The 16,083-nt window shown below is 45.3% G+C and overlaps 1 protein-coding gene across 1 annotated transcript in view; it reads right to left on the bottom strand.

Annotated features, from left to right (window-relative positions):
• Positions 1-9,694: 9,694 nt before the first annotated feature.
• The window catches only part of Slc26a9 (solute carrier family 26 member 9), a 25,908-nt gene continuing 19,519 nt past the window's right edge, over positions 9,695-16,083 (bottom strand). The window contains exons 17-21 of the mRNA XM_028764738.1: positions 15,424-15,705; positions 14,453-14,507; positions 13,462-13,604; positions 12,348-12,419; positions 9,695-10,991 (exon numbers count right to left, since the gene is read on the bottom strand). Of these exons, the coding sequence (XP_028620571.1) occupies positions 10,944-10,991; positions 12,348-12,419; positions 13,462-13,604; positions 14,453-14,507; positions 15,424-15,705 (600 nt within the window). The 3' untranslated portion in view covers positions 9,695-10,943. The remainder of the gene's footprint in view (positions 10,992-12,347; positions 12,420-13,461; positions 13,605-14,452; positions 14,508-15,423; positions 15,706-16,083) is intronic.

Below are 16,083 nucleotides of genomic sequence, written 5' to 3'. Positions count from 1 at the left end.
TCTAGGCTTTGTCTGGCTCCCCTCCACTGCTGCTGCTGTTCTTGGTGGTTATTTCATGGTACTGGCATCTCAAGAACTGCTGGGGTCCCTTGATGCAACTGAGCTGCACTTTCACCAACAGGCTCTTAGTGGTGCCAAGCCTCAACTTCTCTGCATGATTCCTTCAATCTTGGACCATCAACTGCCACTGAGGCTGTACCTTCACCAATGGACTGTTCTGACCTTTTAAGTGCTTGCCATGACCCCTTCATGCCTTCAAAACCAGTACTACCAAGTTCGGCCGTCAGCATGAGGTACAACCATAGCTATGCCTGGAATACAGCTTTTGTGGGCTGACTTTCAGGAAACACTTCCCAGAAGATTTCATCTCAACAATGCTGGTCTCCTTTTAATCACTGCTAAATTCTGAGCTCTAGCTGACCAGCATCGAGCGTCATGATCCCAGCGAAGCAAAGGTTTTTTGCTTTAGTAGTTCTGGTATCTTGTTATCATAGTTGATTCTTCAGCTCCAGATGACCAGAACCATAGAAGCTTAAACCAAAATAGCACATGGCCCTAATAGTCTTTAATATTTCTCTGAAATGTCACAAGCAGGCCTCCATCTTCTGCACTACTCCCAACGTTCTTATCTCCCAAGCTCCTACAGAACAGACCACCAAGGTCTGTTCTAGCCCAATGTTCCAAAGACTGTCCAGAATCTCCCCTACAACGTGGCCAAATCTGTAACACCAGTACCCCACAATCCTGGTACCAACTTGTCTTTGTTAAGGTTTCTATTGTTGTGATGAAAACATCATGACCAAAAACCAAGTTGGGAAAGAAAGGGTTTATTCAGTTTACGTTTCCACATTGCTGTTCATCACCAAAGGCAATCAGGACAGAAACTGAAACAGGGCAGGATCTTGGAGACAGAAGCTGATGCAGAGGCCATGGAGGAATACTGCTTGCTGGCCTGCTCATCATGGCTTTATTATAGAATTCAGGACCACTGGCCCAGGGATGACACCACCCAAAATGCACTGGATGCACTGGACCCTCCCCCATTGATGGATAATTGAGAAAATGCCTTACAGCTGCATCTCATAAAGACATTTCTTCATCTGAGGCTCCTTACTCTCTGACTCTAGCTTGTGTCAAGTTGACACAAAATCGGGCAGTACATCCCTGTTTGTATTTGTTGCTGTGGAGATGGCTCTTTGTAAGTGTGAGGACTTGAGTTGAGATTCAAAGAATCCATATAAGAAGCCTAGAAGGATTGGAATCGCTAGGTGGGAGGTAAAGTTAGGCAGATCTCTGAAGCCCGCTGGCCAGCTAGCTTATTTAGTATTCATTAGTAAAATTCCTGACCTTCACACACATGTGCACACATACTTACATGTACCCTGCATCACTACATGAGCATGGTACATGTAATCCACACACTGACACACAATCACACATGTATGCAACACAAATACATCAAGTGCTTCTTTGAAGTAAAAAGTAAAAACATGAAAGTTGTTCACTTAATAAGAAAAAAATTAGCTAAAGTGCAAAGAATGAAATCTATCTATTTGTGGAGTTGTTCACATTATCTCTTTTAGTTGAGTCTTAGCTTCCATGCATTATGATAAAAATGTATACCAATCCTTTAAAAATGATTGAGACTTGCTTTAGGACATAGTTTACAGTCAATTTAAAAATATTAACTTAGGGGCTGGAGAGATGGCTGTGAGGTGGTTCTTTGAGAGGACCCAGGTTCAACTCCCAGGATTCACATGGCAGCTCACCTTGTCTCTAATTTCAGTTTCAAGGGATTCCAACATCCTCACAGAGACACATGCAATACCCATGAAATAAAAATTTAAAAAATATTAATTTAATGTGTGCATAAGAAAAAGGATAAGTGAATTTTATCAGTTGTGTATAGATTTCCATATATGTACCTTAAATCAACACTGTTTTCTTGTTGGGCTTTTCTGTACTCAGTAACTTTTTGTGTCTTTGATTTGTTGATCTTGATTTTCAGTTTATGACATGGCAGTTGCCTGGAATGTATAGTTTTCCATATATATATATATATATATATATATATATATATATATATATATATTAGTTAAATCAATATTATTTTCTTGTTAAGCTTTTCTGTACCCAGTAACATTTTTTTGTGACTAAGTAGCTTGTTGCCCCCAGAGACCAGAAGATGGCATCAGATCCATTGGAACAGGAGTTCCAGACCATTGTGAGCTGCCATGTGGATGGTAGGAATCACTGTCAACTGGATACTGGGGTTCAGTTCTCAGTCTTGGCCTTCTGGAAGAGCAGCTGATGCTCTTAACCTTTGTGTCATCTTTCCAGCCCTCCCCTTTACATTTGTTTTAAAACCAGCAGATAAGTAACAAGCTTCATTAGAGCATTTTCACACAAACTTTGCTTTTGTTGGTTTTCTTTCCTGCTCTTCTCCCTCATCTCCCTTTGAAGTGAAATTCTCATCATGATGCAGTGACCTTTTTATGTTCAGTAATTCTTCCTCCACGATTTTAAGGTTCCCACTACATAGCCTAGGTTGTCATCAAATTCAAGATCCTCCTGAGTCAGCCTCCAGAATGTTAGGATTATAGGTGTGCACTACTGTGCCATCATTACTTAGAAGAATAATTCCATTCTTTTAAAGTTAATTTGTCTGATATGAATGCAGCTTTTGGTTAGTATTCATCTGGGAATCCCTTTGTTTATATTTTTATGTGTGATAAAGTAGGTTGTCTTCGTAAGGGTTGTTATTGCTATAATGAAATACCATGACCAAAGGCAAGTTGGGGAGAAAAGAGTTTATTTGGCTTATACTTCCACACTGCTGTTCATCATCAAAGGAAATCAGGACAGAAATTCAAACAAGGCAGGAACCTTGAGGTAGGAGCCAATGCAGAGACTATGGAGGGGTGCTTCTTATTGGCTTGCTCATTATGGCTTGTACAGGCTGTTTTCTTATAGAATTCAGGATCACCATCCCAAGGATGGCACCACCCACAATGGACTGGGCCATCCTCCGCCAATTACTAATTAAGAAATGCCCTATAGCTGGATCTTATGGAGGCATTTTCTCAATTGAGTTTCTTCCCTTAGAAATAACTCTAGCCTGTGTCAAGCTGGCACAAAACTTACAGTACATATTTATACAGTTTTTTTTTAATTTTTAAAAATTTTTAAAAAGAATTATTTATTTTATGTATATGAGTACACTGTAGCTGTCTTCAGACACACCAGAAGAGGGTGTCAGATCCCATTACAGATGGTTGTGAGCCACTATGTGGTTGCTGGGAATTGAACTCAGGACCTCTAGAAGAGCAGTCAGTGCTCTTAATCACTGAGCCATCTCTCCAGTCCCCCCCCCAGTTGTTGTTGTTGTTTTTTTTTAATGTATTAAGAAGGGTAGGTGACAACCCAAATATTTATGGTGTTTTTAAAATTATGTAATTACATTTATTGATTCTCTTTAACTGTCTCATTTGAATTCAAATGATTTCTATGTCTGCCTGGTTAACTTAAAGAACTTTCTTTAGTATTTTCTGTAAGTTGAATGTGCTAGTAACACATTATCTTAGTTTCTATTATGTGGAAATGTTTTTGTTTTTATCTTTTTTTACAGTCTTTTTTTTTTTCGAGACAGGGTTTCTCTGTATAGCCCTGGCTGTCCCTGGAACTCACTCTGTAGACCAGGCTGTCCTCAGAAATCTGCCTGCCTCTGCCTCCCAAGTGCAGGGATTAAAGGCGCGCCACCACCACCTGGCTTTGTTTTTATCTTCGTTTGTAAAAACTAACTCTGGGTATAGGATTCTTTGTGACAGTTTTCTCCTTCTTTGTGGACCTTGAAAGAAAACAGTGTTACAAAGAACAGAGAACAATGGACAAGATTACAATAAGGATGTAGGTGAAAGTCAAGGCAAGCTTGTTAAGTGGATACTTGTGCAAAGTGATTACGGAAGAGGTAAGAGGCTGTAAGGGAATGCATACTGTGGTCCCTAGATAGGCTGGCGACTATCTAGGTTGCTTACTGTTGTTATGACAGCTCTGTGATTGAAAGCAACTTGAGGATGTGTGCCAGCTAGTTTTTTGTTAAGTTGACACAAATTGGTTTGCTGAGAAGAGGAACCCTCAGTTGAGAAAACACCTTCAACAGGAAAAAGCCTACTGGGCACTTCACTGATTGATGTTTGCTGTGGGCAGGTCTACTCCACTGTGGGCAGTACCTCTCCTGGGCTGGTAGGTGGTATTAGAAGGATGGTTGACTACGAGCCTGGAGATCAAACTGTTAAGTTCCTGCCTGCATGGTTCCTGCCTCTGTTCCTGCTTGGATTCCTGCCCTGACTTTCCTCAATGAATGACTGTAGTGGGGACATGTAAGCCAACTAAGCACTTTTCTCTCCAAGTTGTTTTTCTGTTTTGGTGTTTATCACAGCAAATCAGGACAGAGATGAAGGGTTTATTTAATCATACACTTCCAAGTAATAGTTCATCACTGAGGGAAATCAAGGAAGGAGCTCAAACAGGAACCTGGAGGCAGAGACCATTTTGATTTTGCATCTTTTTTCTTAGTTTGATTTTTTCCAAATAGTAAATTAGAAAAGAAAATTGTTTAAAAAAATTGTTAAAGGAACTGGAGAGGTGGCTCAGTGGTTAAGAGCACTGGCTGCTCTTCCAGAGGGTCCAGGTTCAATTCCCAGCACCTACATAGCAGCTTACAACTGTCTGTAACACATCTTCACACAGCCATACATGCACATGAAATAAAAATAAATAAATTATTTCAAAACTTCTTCAAAAGCCTGAAAAGTGGGATGAAATCATGTTTCGTCATTGTTATGCCTTAAACCTTAGAGTCAGGAGATCTTTCAGGTTGCTTAGGACCTGATTTCTACAGCTGGGCTCCTTTGACAGCATGCCTAGAGAGGATGCATATAGGAGAAGAGCCATAGTCTTCAAAATACTCCATTCCAGGTTAGTATGGTACGCTGGCCTTCTCATAACAGTGAAACTGTATAACCTAAAGAAATAGGTTTTAAACATAGAAAGATAAAAATTTGCATTCAGTTTAAATGCCTCTGTATGTGCCCTATGCAGACTGAGAGTTCATAGTGATCTTACCTGCCAGCCCCTTCCTGGTGTTTGTCTTTTCATGAGACACCTGAGAAAGCCACGCTGCCTGTAGTATTGCAGAGTGCATTGTTTCAAGGCACTGCATTGGTCACTTTTCTGTTGCTGTGATGAAGCACCACAACCAAATGTGAGCTGTAGCAGAAAGACTTTTTTTGGGGAGGGGGCAGTTATGGTTTGTTTTAGTTTGGGTTCTACTGCTGTGAACAGACACCATGACCAAGGCAACTCTTATAAGGACAACATTTAATTGGGGCTGGCTTACAGGTTCTGAGGTTCAGTCCATTATCATAATGGCAGGAACCATGGCAGTATCTATGGGAGGCATGGTGCTGGAGGAGCTGAGAGTTCTACATCTTCATCTAAAGGTTAACAGGAGGAGATTATGTGGCTAGGAGGAGAGTCTCAAAGCCCACCCCCACAGTGACACACTTCCACCAACAAGGCTATGCCTACTCTACCAAGACCACACTTCCTAATAGTGCCACTCCCTGGACCAACCACATTCAAATCACTACATCCCAGTTGTTCAAACACATGAGTCTGTGGGGACCATACCCAAACATAGCATAATGGAAAATACATTTAGCCCAGTTTTAAAAGTCTTCGTAGTCTATAGAAGTCTCAATAATGTTAAAAACCAACATTCAGTCTCTTCTGAGATTGATTCAACTGTAATCCTCCATAAAGTCAAAATCAAAAATAAGATCACATACCTGAAACATCACAGAATATGCATTATCATTCCAAAATGTCATAGTGAGAAAATGCTGGACCAAACAAGACAGGAACCCAGCTGGGCAAACTCCAAACTCTGCATCTTCATGTCTGATGTCACAGTGCTCTTCAGATCTCCAACTCCTTTCATCCTTGTTGACCTCTGTCAGCAGATCTGGCATTCAGCAGCAACAAAGTTCATTCTCTTGGGCTGGTTTCACTCCCTGTTAGCAGCTTTCCTCAGCAGATACCCCACAGCTTTGGGATCTCTAATATCTTGGGTCCTCCAAGGAAACTAACTTTACAGCTTCGTGTTCCAATGTCTGGGATCTACACATGATCTTCTGGGCTCCTCCAAAAGGGCTTGGGTCACTTCTCCAGCACTGCCCCCTGTAGCACTCTAAGCTCAGGTTGACTTCATTCCACTGCTGCAGCTGTTCTTAGTGATCATCCCATGGTACTGGCGTCTCCATTCTCTGTAATCTTCCACTGCAACTAGGCTTCACCAATAGCCTCTCATAGGCTCTCTTCATGGTGCCAAGCCTCAATGACCCCTTCAGTCCTGGGCCATTAACCATAAATGAGGCTGCACCTTCACCAATGGCCTTCCGTGGCCTCTCACAATGCCAAGCCTCAGCTGCTTTCCATGACTACTTCATGAACCAGTACCATGTGGTAATTTTTACACATTAGCAAATCCAGCTGCAGCACAAGGTACAACCTTGGCTATCTCTGGAACACAGCCTCTTCATGCTCTCAGGAAACACTTCCCAGAAGACTTCACCCCAGTCATGCCAGTCTCCTCTTAGTCACCCCTAATTTCTTAGGTACAGCTAACCAGCATCGATTGTCCCAGTAATCCCTTCTATTCTTGACTGGAAATCCAGAGCCACATGTCTGAAACTGCTGAGTTTTGCTGCTTGCCGGGGCTGGAATATGGTCCCCTTGTTCTATTACATTATCAACTAGCTTTCTGTTTTCCAACTCCTTTACTGCCTAAGTTTGGCTGTTCTGGAACTTGCTCTGTAGACTAGACTGACCTTAAACTCAGAGATCTACAAGGCTTTATTTCCTGAATGCTGGGATTCAAGGCATGTATCACTATGCCTAGACCTAAGTTGCTCTGTACCAGTGTGACCTTGAACTCAGAGATCTGCTTGCCTCTGTCTCCTGGGATTAAAGGCATGTACCATGTGCCTGGGCCAAAACTTTTCATGGCAATTATTTCTCCAGATCCAGATGAACAGCCTGTGTCTCCCAGCCTCATGACCTGGATCTACAAGTGTGCTTCCCATTTCTGGATTGTACTTCATTCCAGATTAAAAGTCCAAATGAAAACAGTAACCAAGTAATAATACCTAACATGATATAACTATTCCTTGTTCAACTGAAAACACAAACAATAAGCTTAGCTGGGTGGGATCTTGCCCCCGAGGTCACCACTCTCTTCATCTGTTATCTCCTTGAACATAGGATTCAGCTCCATTCTACTTCTTGGTGCCACTCTATTCTTTGAACATTTTGTACTTTTCCTTTCTAAGTTTGCTATGCTTGATCAAAATGTTCTTTATGAGACTACACCAGAGAACAAAGTCTCTGCTGGGCTTTTTTGAGACTTCCTTTCTCAGTGCAATTAATAGAAAATCTCTTTACCTTGGCTTCAGGTAGACTCTTCAGACAAGGGCAAAAAGCAACCACATTCTTGACCAAAATATCACAAAAACAGTCTCTAGGCCACGTGCTGAAATTCTTCTCCACTGAAACCTCTTGGGCCAGGTCTGCACAGTTCAAATCACCCCCCAGCACCAATGTCTTCCATATTCCTACTAGGATGGCCCATTAAGCCCCACTTAAAGCATTCCACTGCTTTCCAAATCCAAAGTCCCCAAATCCACATTCATCTAAACAAAAACATGATCAGGCCTATCACAACAATACTCCAGTCCCTGGTGCCAACATCTGTCTTAGTTAGGGTTTTATTGCTATGAAGTGACACTGTGACCAAGGCAACTCTTATATTGGGACAACATTTAATTGGGGCTGGCTAACAAGTTCAGGTTTAGTCCATTCCCATCATGGTGGGAAGCATGGCAGTGTCTAGGCAGACTTGGTGCTGGAGGAGCTGAGAGTTCTACATCTTGTTCTGAAGGCAAACAGGAGGAGATTGTCTTCCATGTGGCTAGGAGGAAGGTCTCAAAGCACACCCCCACAGTGACATACTTCCTCTTAAGGCCGCACTTCTTAATAGTGCCACTCCCTGGGCCAAGTGTATTCATACCATCACACTCTCTAATAGACTTTTCACAGATGGAGAAGAATTGATGAGAGGACGGTCTGTAGAAGGTTTGAGGAGGGTTTGACTCTCTGTCTCTCTGTCTCTGCCCCCGCCGCCTCTGTGTGTGTGTGTGTTTTGAGATAGTGTCTCATGTCAGATTCTTTATATAGCCAAGGATGGCCTAGAACTCTTGATTCTCCTGTCTCTATCTCCCAGGTTCTGAGATTATAGGTGTACACCACTACCCCAAACTGTTAAACTTCCTTCCTAGTTACAGAATTGGCTCTCCAAAGTGGCACTGTATAAGTGGGCCTCTCAGCTCAGTCTTCTCTCTCCAATCTGCTCTTTGCCTGACTCATCAAATTTATTCATTGTAAGGAAAACAGATCTGCATTCTTGCTAGGAGACTCATGAGGAAACCTCACATCCCACGGCCTCCTCTCAGGGTGACACAGAGCAAAACCCACAATTTGGAGGGATCTCCTTGGCACTCCTTAAAACCTCTTCATCACACACACACACACACACACACACACACACATTTCAAGACAACTTTATTACCAAAACAAGCAAAGGAGAGTGGCATTTAAATAAATTATACAAATATCTCAAGAGGTAAGGTTTGCAGCCTTCCCAGGGAATCTATGTCATAGGTCAGTGTCTATAAGAACATGCACAGGTATTGACAATCTGAATTACTCTTTTCCCTCACCCCCTCCCTTCCTGCCACCGTCATGTCCAGAGCAGCAGTCTGTGTGATGCTTACATTCCCCAAGAGTTGCAACTGTGGAGTTTTCTTCAGCACCTTTTCTGTACCCCTCCACCTTCTGTTTCTAACCACACTTTTACCACGGGTTCTGTGAGTGTATCTAGACTCAGCGTGCTGCAGATCCACACTCCCCAAACTCCAAAACCTGGCCACTGAGACTGCCATCCCTTTCAGTTTCAGGTCTGGTCTGCAGGGTAATGAGATCTAGATACTTGCTTCAAAGGAGATTTATAATGTCCTGAGGCTCTGTGACCTTCTCTGCTTCCTGGACTTTGGAGGAGGTGGAGTAGGGGAGCATAGATTGCCATTGGCTGGGGTTCTCTTCCTTCTGGAATTTGGCACTTTGAGTGCAGGGCACAGTGAATCCCAGATAACATTGTCTTTCTGCCTTCCAAGTTTTGGGCTCCATTGGCAGCCAGATAGCATGATGAATTCACTGAGAAGGAGCAGCTGTCGCCAAGAAATGTGTTGGCTCGTTGTCAGAGCCGTTCTTTAACTCTACAAAGACTAGCTCACCAGCTTACTTAACATAGAGACACATAACGAAGGTCAGGCTGAAGTTAATAATTGGGTTATTTTCCTAGGTTGGGCCAGCCCAACCTGTTGGCACAGGGGTCATTACATTGAAGGAACTTGGAGAACAAAGAAGAGAGGTCAGATTTTCTGTGTACTTGCATGATAGTGTTTTATAAGATGTGTGTGTGTGTGTGTGTGTGTGTGTGTGTGTGTACAGAGAGAGAGAGAGAGAGAGAGAGAGAGAGAGAGAGAGAGAGAGAGAGAGAGAGGAGACCTATTTACGTTCAAGTCAACAGTAGAATGTCTCTAGAAATCTCTCTGTTTACCTGAGAATTTAACTCCTATTGTCCCTTTTCCTAGGATGAAAAGGTCTGGAGATTGGGAGATTGTTAAGAGCTCCGTGTAGAGGGGGATCCAGTCTGGAATAGTCTTTCACATCTACATCCAGTAGGGCTTTGAAGTTGGTACCTCAGGACTTCCTCCCCTACCTGTCAGGTCCTACCATCACAGCTCTGGGGTACAGGCTGATAGGGGAGGGTGCAAATGACCTGCCCTTTCCAAGTGAAAATGGACATGGCGGATTTCCCAAGTGGAGGCAATATGGGCTCCGAGGTCAGGTGGATGGTCTGGGCCTAGGACACACCAATTTGCCCCAAGTTTACATTAGAAACATATTACTCCTTCCGTGCATCCAGTAAAGAGGGTTTCATAGAAGATTTTGTGCAGAATAGCTGCTGCTGTATCAGAGGATTCTGCCAGTCATCTGTTCCCCAGAATGGGGCAGCCTCCAGGCAGGCAAGATTCAGAAGGTGGAGTCAGCCCCTCGGTAGGCTGTCCCTGGAGAGGTAGTGCTGATAATCTTGTGGGTCCTGTCCACTGTCCACACTAGAGTCTGAAGCGCTGGACAACAGTGGGGGCCTGGGCAGTCTTGGGACAATGAGAGAGAAATGGGCACAAAGACAGACTCCTGGATTGTGGGTAGTACCATGTCTTTGAGGCACAAAGCTAACAACTAGGAGAAGCAACTGGAGGGACAAGCTTCAACATTCTAACCCTGTTCATCCCTGTATCCCATGACAGCCTGAAACCTTCCCAGACAGAATCGCTCAGGACACAGACCCATTTGAACTGCATCCCAGCTCAGCACAGTTGCTGTTATCATCCTGTTCTTAGCTCACTGTTAAGGCTGGAAGTCAAGGTGTCCATCGGCTGCCATGGGCGGGGCTTGCGAAGATGGGTGGAGTGAGCTTGTAGCTGGCCCAGGCTTGAGTGGGAAGGGGGAGGTGATGAGATCAGTTCACCAGAGTCTCATCCTTGTCAGGGTGGGCTCATCCAGCTGCAGAGGCTGAGATGGCTCTTTCCCAGGGCGACAGGGAGAGAGGGAACGGTGGGAGAGAGAACACAGTTGAGAGAGGCTGTAGTGTCTTGGTGGATACACTCTTCTCTCGGTTACTCCTGGGATCCCAAGTTTATCATCCATGGAAATCCCAGATGCCAGGCACTCAGGAGGGAGTATGACAACCAAATGGGTCCTCACAGGGCAGTCAGAGTCTCTGTGTGAAACATGGTCCCGAACATCTCCTGCAGAGATCACAGGAAGGACAAGTGAGGGAGAGGACAGATCTGCTAGAGTTAGAGTGGCTGCAACCAAGAAGTGGTTATGTACCACGGGCCAGAATGAAGCACCTGAGACTGTATTAGCAAGTGAGCAGGGGAGGCAGGCTAGCACAAGACAGGAACTAATGCTGGGTGATGGGAGAAAGTGCTAGTAGCATCTAATTGTGAATTGTGTTCCTCCTGACCATGCTATGCGTGGTCTTTGGGACTTTCTTCTCCAGTGTCAGCTCTGTTTTTTAAGAATTAAGTAAACACCAGTGTCAAGACTAGAGAAGTTGTATTATTTCTGTTCCATCTAGGTTTTAAATTCTTCTTCTTCTTCTTTTTTTAATGTGCTGGAGATTCTAAGAGAGCTCATAAATGAGCCTGTTAGCTCTCAGGTCTCTCTTGCTATCAGCACTCAGAGGACCATGGAACTCAAACCAGGAAACACTGGGAAGACAGATACTATGTTAACAGACCCAGAGCCATATTTCTCTAAATGTAGTCACCTGCTTTCTTTAATTCAGGCCACTAGAATGATGATAAATTTCACAAACCCCAACAGAACAGCAGCAGCTCATATTGCATATGAGCTTCGAGTTTTAAACGCTTATCCAATTGCAATAATAATTCCTATGTGCCCCCAAATGTCATCTGATTCTCCCAGTATGCAGTTTCTAAAGAGCAGGGGCCTTTGTTCATTGCTGTATGCCCACCTGCACCAGTGTCAGGCAAGCAGGTGTTCACAAAACACCTCATGAATTAATGAAAGATGAGTAGCCCTTCCTGCCGGTCCTGTGGTGGACATAGTCACCAAATGTCCCTTATGTTACAGATAGTAACAGCAGGCCCAGTGGTTTCATGTAGGCATCTACAGTCTCTGGCTTAGCACCCTGGAGAGTTAAGAATGGATAGCAATTCTCAGCCAGGCATATCGGCACAAGACTTTAATCTCAGCTCTCCAGATGCAGAAGCAGGGGCATCTCTATGAGTTGTAGGCCAGCCTGGTCTACAAATTGAGTTCTAGGACAGCCAGAGCTACACTGAGAAACTCTGTCTCAAAACAAACGAACAAACAAACAAATGAACAAACAACTGCCTGCCCCCAAAGATAGCAATTCTCTAAGACTTTGTCCAGAAGCTATCTCATTCCGTAGGACACCGCTCCCCCCCGACATGTGTATTGATGCTGAGAAAAGTCATTATTAAAAGACAGGTGACACCTTGCCACCTTCAAGGTTACAGCTCTGAACTGTAGGAGACAGCTAGCCAACACCTTAGATAGAAGCAGGGGTTCTTTCTTTCTTCTTCTCCCTCAACTTTTGCCCCTCTACTTACCTGTTCTAAGTCCAAATAGCTGGGACCATCCTCCTCTGAGTCATACAAGGAGAATTCAGTGTCCCCTGGAGCCTGAAGGGAAGGAATCGGGTGCAGGATGAGCTCAGGTATCAGAACATCAGTAGGCACATGGTGGCGGGAAGGATGCAGGCTCTAAAAGACCCCATGTTTCCTCCTCCACCATTCTCTGACCCTCCTTTGCCTGCCTCGTAATATAGCACAGCTATAGGCAGATGGCCACAGGGCCTGTCACCCTTGTGAGCACTATAGGGAAGGAGGTGCAGGTTGCTTGACTTTGGGATTCCTTTTCTTTGGAGTTCTGTAAAGGCAGGATATTCAAACTCCTTTTGCTGGCTTTTTCCCTCACTGTACTGTTGTAAGGAGTGTGTATGCAGTGTGTGTGTGTGTGTCTGTGTGTGTGTGATATTTATAATAGATAAGTAGAGAATGTATGCAATATAAATTATTTTACAAATATTAAAACAAAGATGAGAGAGATGTCTTGGTTGGTAAAGGCACTTGTTACCAAGCTGAAGAACCCAAGTTTGGATGTTATCAGTGTAATGACAAATAACAAGGACTCTTCAGAGTCCCTGTGGACAAGGCTCACAGATCAGAAAACTCCCTAGTCTTCCAGGACCTGCAGGTGAAGGTGGGGCTAGGTCAGACTCTTTGCTTTCTGAAATTTTAGACAGAAATATTTGTGTCTTCCTCTCATACCACTCACTGAGCTAGTAAATTAAATGCTGAGAAGCTGAGACAAAACTCATCTTCTCTGTTCATCTTAACTTGAAATTTTCAAGCCAGGGCACCCACTACCATTACCAAAAAAGTAAAGGTGGTGGAAGGGGAGACAGTGTATATAAGTGGCAATCAATGAAATTAAATCTTTATGTAAGATGCAGAACTATCACCTAATCATAAGCAGAAAGAAGCCGAGTGTGGCAGGCAATGGTTGACAGTGCCATTCTATAGATAGGGGCCCGAGATTCAAAAGAACGAGACGGCGGAACTGATGTTGGAACTTAAACCATCTCCAGTTCTTTCTGATGTCCGTTTGTCCTCCTGTCTGTGACAGCTGGAACCTAGGATTCTTTAGGTGTGAAGACCTTACCCCTTGGAAGTTGCTGGCTGGAGCTTCTCTAGCATTTGCCTGGGCAAAGAGGACTGCATCGTGGATGCTGGGGAACACATGATGGCGCTGTACACACCCATCTTCAAAGACACCTCCGTGGCTGATGTCATTGTACACCTGGGCTGTAAAGGAGGCAGGTACCAGGATTGGTGGATTGGAGTTGGTGGGAGGGGCTGGTGGGGAAGCCGACAATTGGCCCTGCAGTATCAGTTCTGGACGGCAGAGGGCAGTATGCGCTCGACCATGCTGAGCTCTCAATCCAGTGGCGAAGGAAGTGGTTGGATTTAAGATGTTGCTTATCAAGGAAAGGTTAATACATCCATGTGGAGATGGTTGCCAATTCCAGCCCTTAAGGCTTAGTCTTCCTCTTTCCTCAAACCTCCAACATGTGGCCAAGCCCTTACTCTGATCACATTCTGGAGATGGTTTTCGGGGAGTGGTCATGGGGGTGGGAGTGTGTGTGGGGAGAGTTATGATTGTGCTCACTATGGGGCCCTTGCAGAGCCCTGCTGGCTGGTGTCTGGATATGTATGTATCCCCTTCGTATTCCTCTTGGATCTGTGTGTGCTTTCTGCCCTTGGCATATGTGTAAATGCAGTGAGTGTCCTTTGCTCTGAGGTACTTCCTTGAGGCTGCTTAAAGTACCCTTTGGAGAAGTCTTTGGGAAGTTAGGGTATGCGGGCTCTCCGTGTTTATACAGATCCACGAACCTTCTGATTTGGAAAGGATCCCAAGCTCGACCAGTCAGCCCCCCAATTTACATGGCTGGAAATGAACCCCTTAGAAGAATAAAGTGACTTGGCTGGCTTCACTCAGGATGCACACAGTTAGGGTGAGCAGAGTATAATTCTGTTCACTCTCAATTACATGGACATACCCCACCCACAGGAAGCTCACTCGTTCACCCATCTCCACTGTATCCCTTTCCAGCCTCTGGTTCCCTAAATGCCCACTCGACTCCTCTTCTTACCATGGATGTTCACCAGGAAGATCTGGACTCCGATCTTCTCATAGGTGGAGCTTAGCTAGAGGAGTTGGGGAAGGGAGGGGAAGGAAATGGGAGAAAAGAAAGGAAAGGAATGTTCTGAGTGGGTCTAAAAAGTGACTCATGAAACACACTTCAGAGGGGAAGACAAACAGACAAGCAATCCTGAGGGCCCTGGCAGCCACAGGCATGAGTGGCAGAGAGCACCCTGGGTCTCTCTGGAGTGTTGGCCCAAGGCCGCTCTGAAAAGTGGGGCGGAAATGGGGCTTTGCCAGTGTGGCAGACACTTAAAGTTATCGTGGCCTGTTTTAAGGGCCAGATCTCTGCTTTCAGTATTCAGAACCAAGGTTCAATGAGCCAAGCTCTCAGTGAAGGTCTCCACCTCACTGTCCAGCCTAGAGAAGTCAGCTGGGCTCAACACCAGAGAAGGGCCTCTGCTGTCCCTGTTTGGTAGTAATGTTAGCTGGTATACATTCTTTGTGTCCTGCTCTCCTGGATTGCCTCCATTGGGGTCTCTCTGAGGCCTGTTGTCAATCTGACATTAGCAGGGACACTGAAGAGTGATCAGAGGGGTTCTTGTATGCTTGGCATCCTCAGGCTGCCTGTATGGCCTGTGTGTTAGCACACAGGTATTATGGTTTCTTCTCTCCTGGCATCACTGGTGTGGGCAGCAGAACCAAGGGCCAAACTGGCTTCACTCAGAGGACTCGAGGTGTGTTCTGGGACTGATAACTTGATAAAGAACTCAAGATGATCTTGGTGGGTGGGCTGACACTCAGAGAACTCACTCTAATGCCCCAGTGCCCTCAAATGGCCCTGAAGAGTGTGTCCACCCTGTTTGCATGGGTTCGACGAGTCCCTAGGACCTGGAACCTCCCTCAGCTGGTTCAAATGAGGGCCTGAGGGAAGTGGACAGGCGTGGAGACTCACCCTCCTCTCACCCCGTGGTGCCTCACCTTGGCTAGGGCTTTGATGCCCATCAAGTCCACAAAGCTGACCCCACTCATGTCGAGGATGAGAGTGTGGAAGGTGACGAAGGGTGGCACACTGGCTAGAGCGTCACTAGCCTCCCTGGCGGACTGAGTGGAGGCCGGAAGCTCACATGCGGCGGCTGTGGAGGCGTCTGGGCTGAAGGTGATGTAGGATATGTGCTCGTCAGCCGCGGGTGCTTGGTTGTTGTTGGGGTCAGTAGAGGGAGCACTTTCAAAGTCCTGCTGGAGTTCCTGTAGAGAGACCGTCTGTGGGTGGAAAGGGGGGCAGTCAGGACCCCGAGCAGAGGGAGGAGGGCAACAGCTCAGCTAGGAGGTGAATACCGGCTTCTCCTGAAGCCCCTTCCTATGGGAGGCCTGCAGGCTTGTCTCTCCTAACCCAAGTGAGAAGAACCTTCCAGAGAAGCCTGAAGCCCTGACTGTTCTGCTTGAGAGGAAGCCGAGAGAGAGAGAGAGAGAGAGAGAGAGAGAGAGAGAGAGAGAGAGAGAGAGAGAGAGAGAGAGAGAGAGAGAGAGAGCCGGGCTCCCTGTGCATTTGCCCATGTCTGCCTGTTTCTACACTCCTACCCACACACAGCCTGGAGCTAGGGTGCAGTGGTTCCCCGGGAGCTGGCAGCCTCCCCCCCC

This window comes from Grammomys surdaster, unplaced genomic scaffold (genome assembly GCF_004785775.1).
Source record: "Grammomys surdaster isolate TR1022 unplaced genomic scaffold, NIH_TR_1.0 145, whole genome shotgun sequence".
NCBI lineage: Eukaryota > Metazoa > Chordata > Mammalia > Rodentia > Muridae > Grammomys > Grammomys surdaster.
Note: the sequence above shows the minus strand (reverse complement) of the source record. Positions and strands in the feature narration are given on the sequence as shown.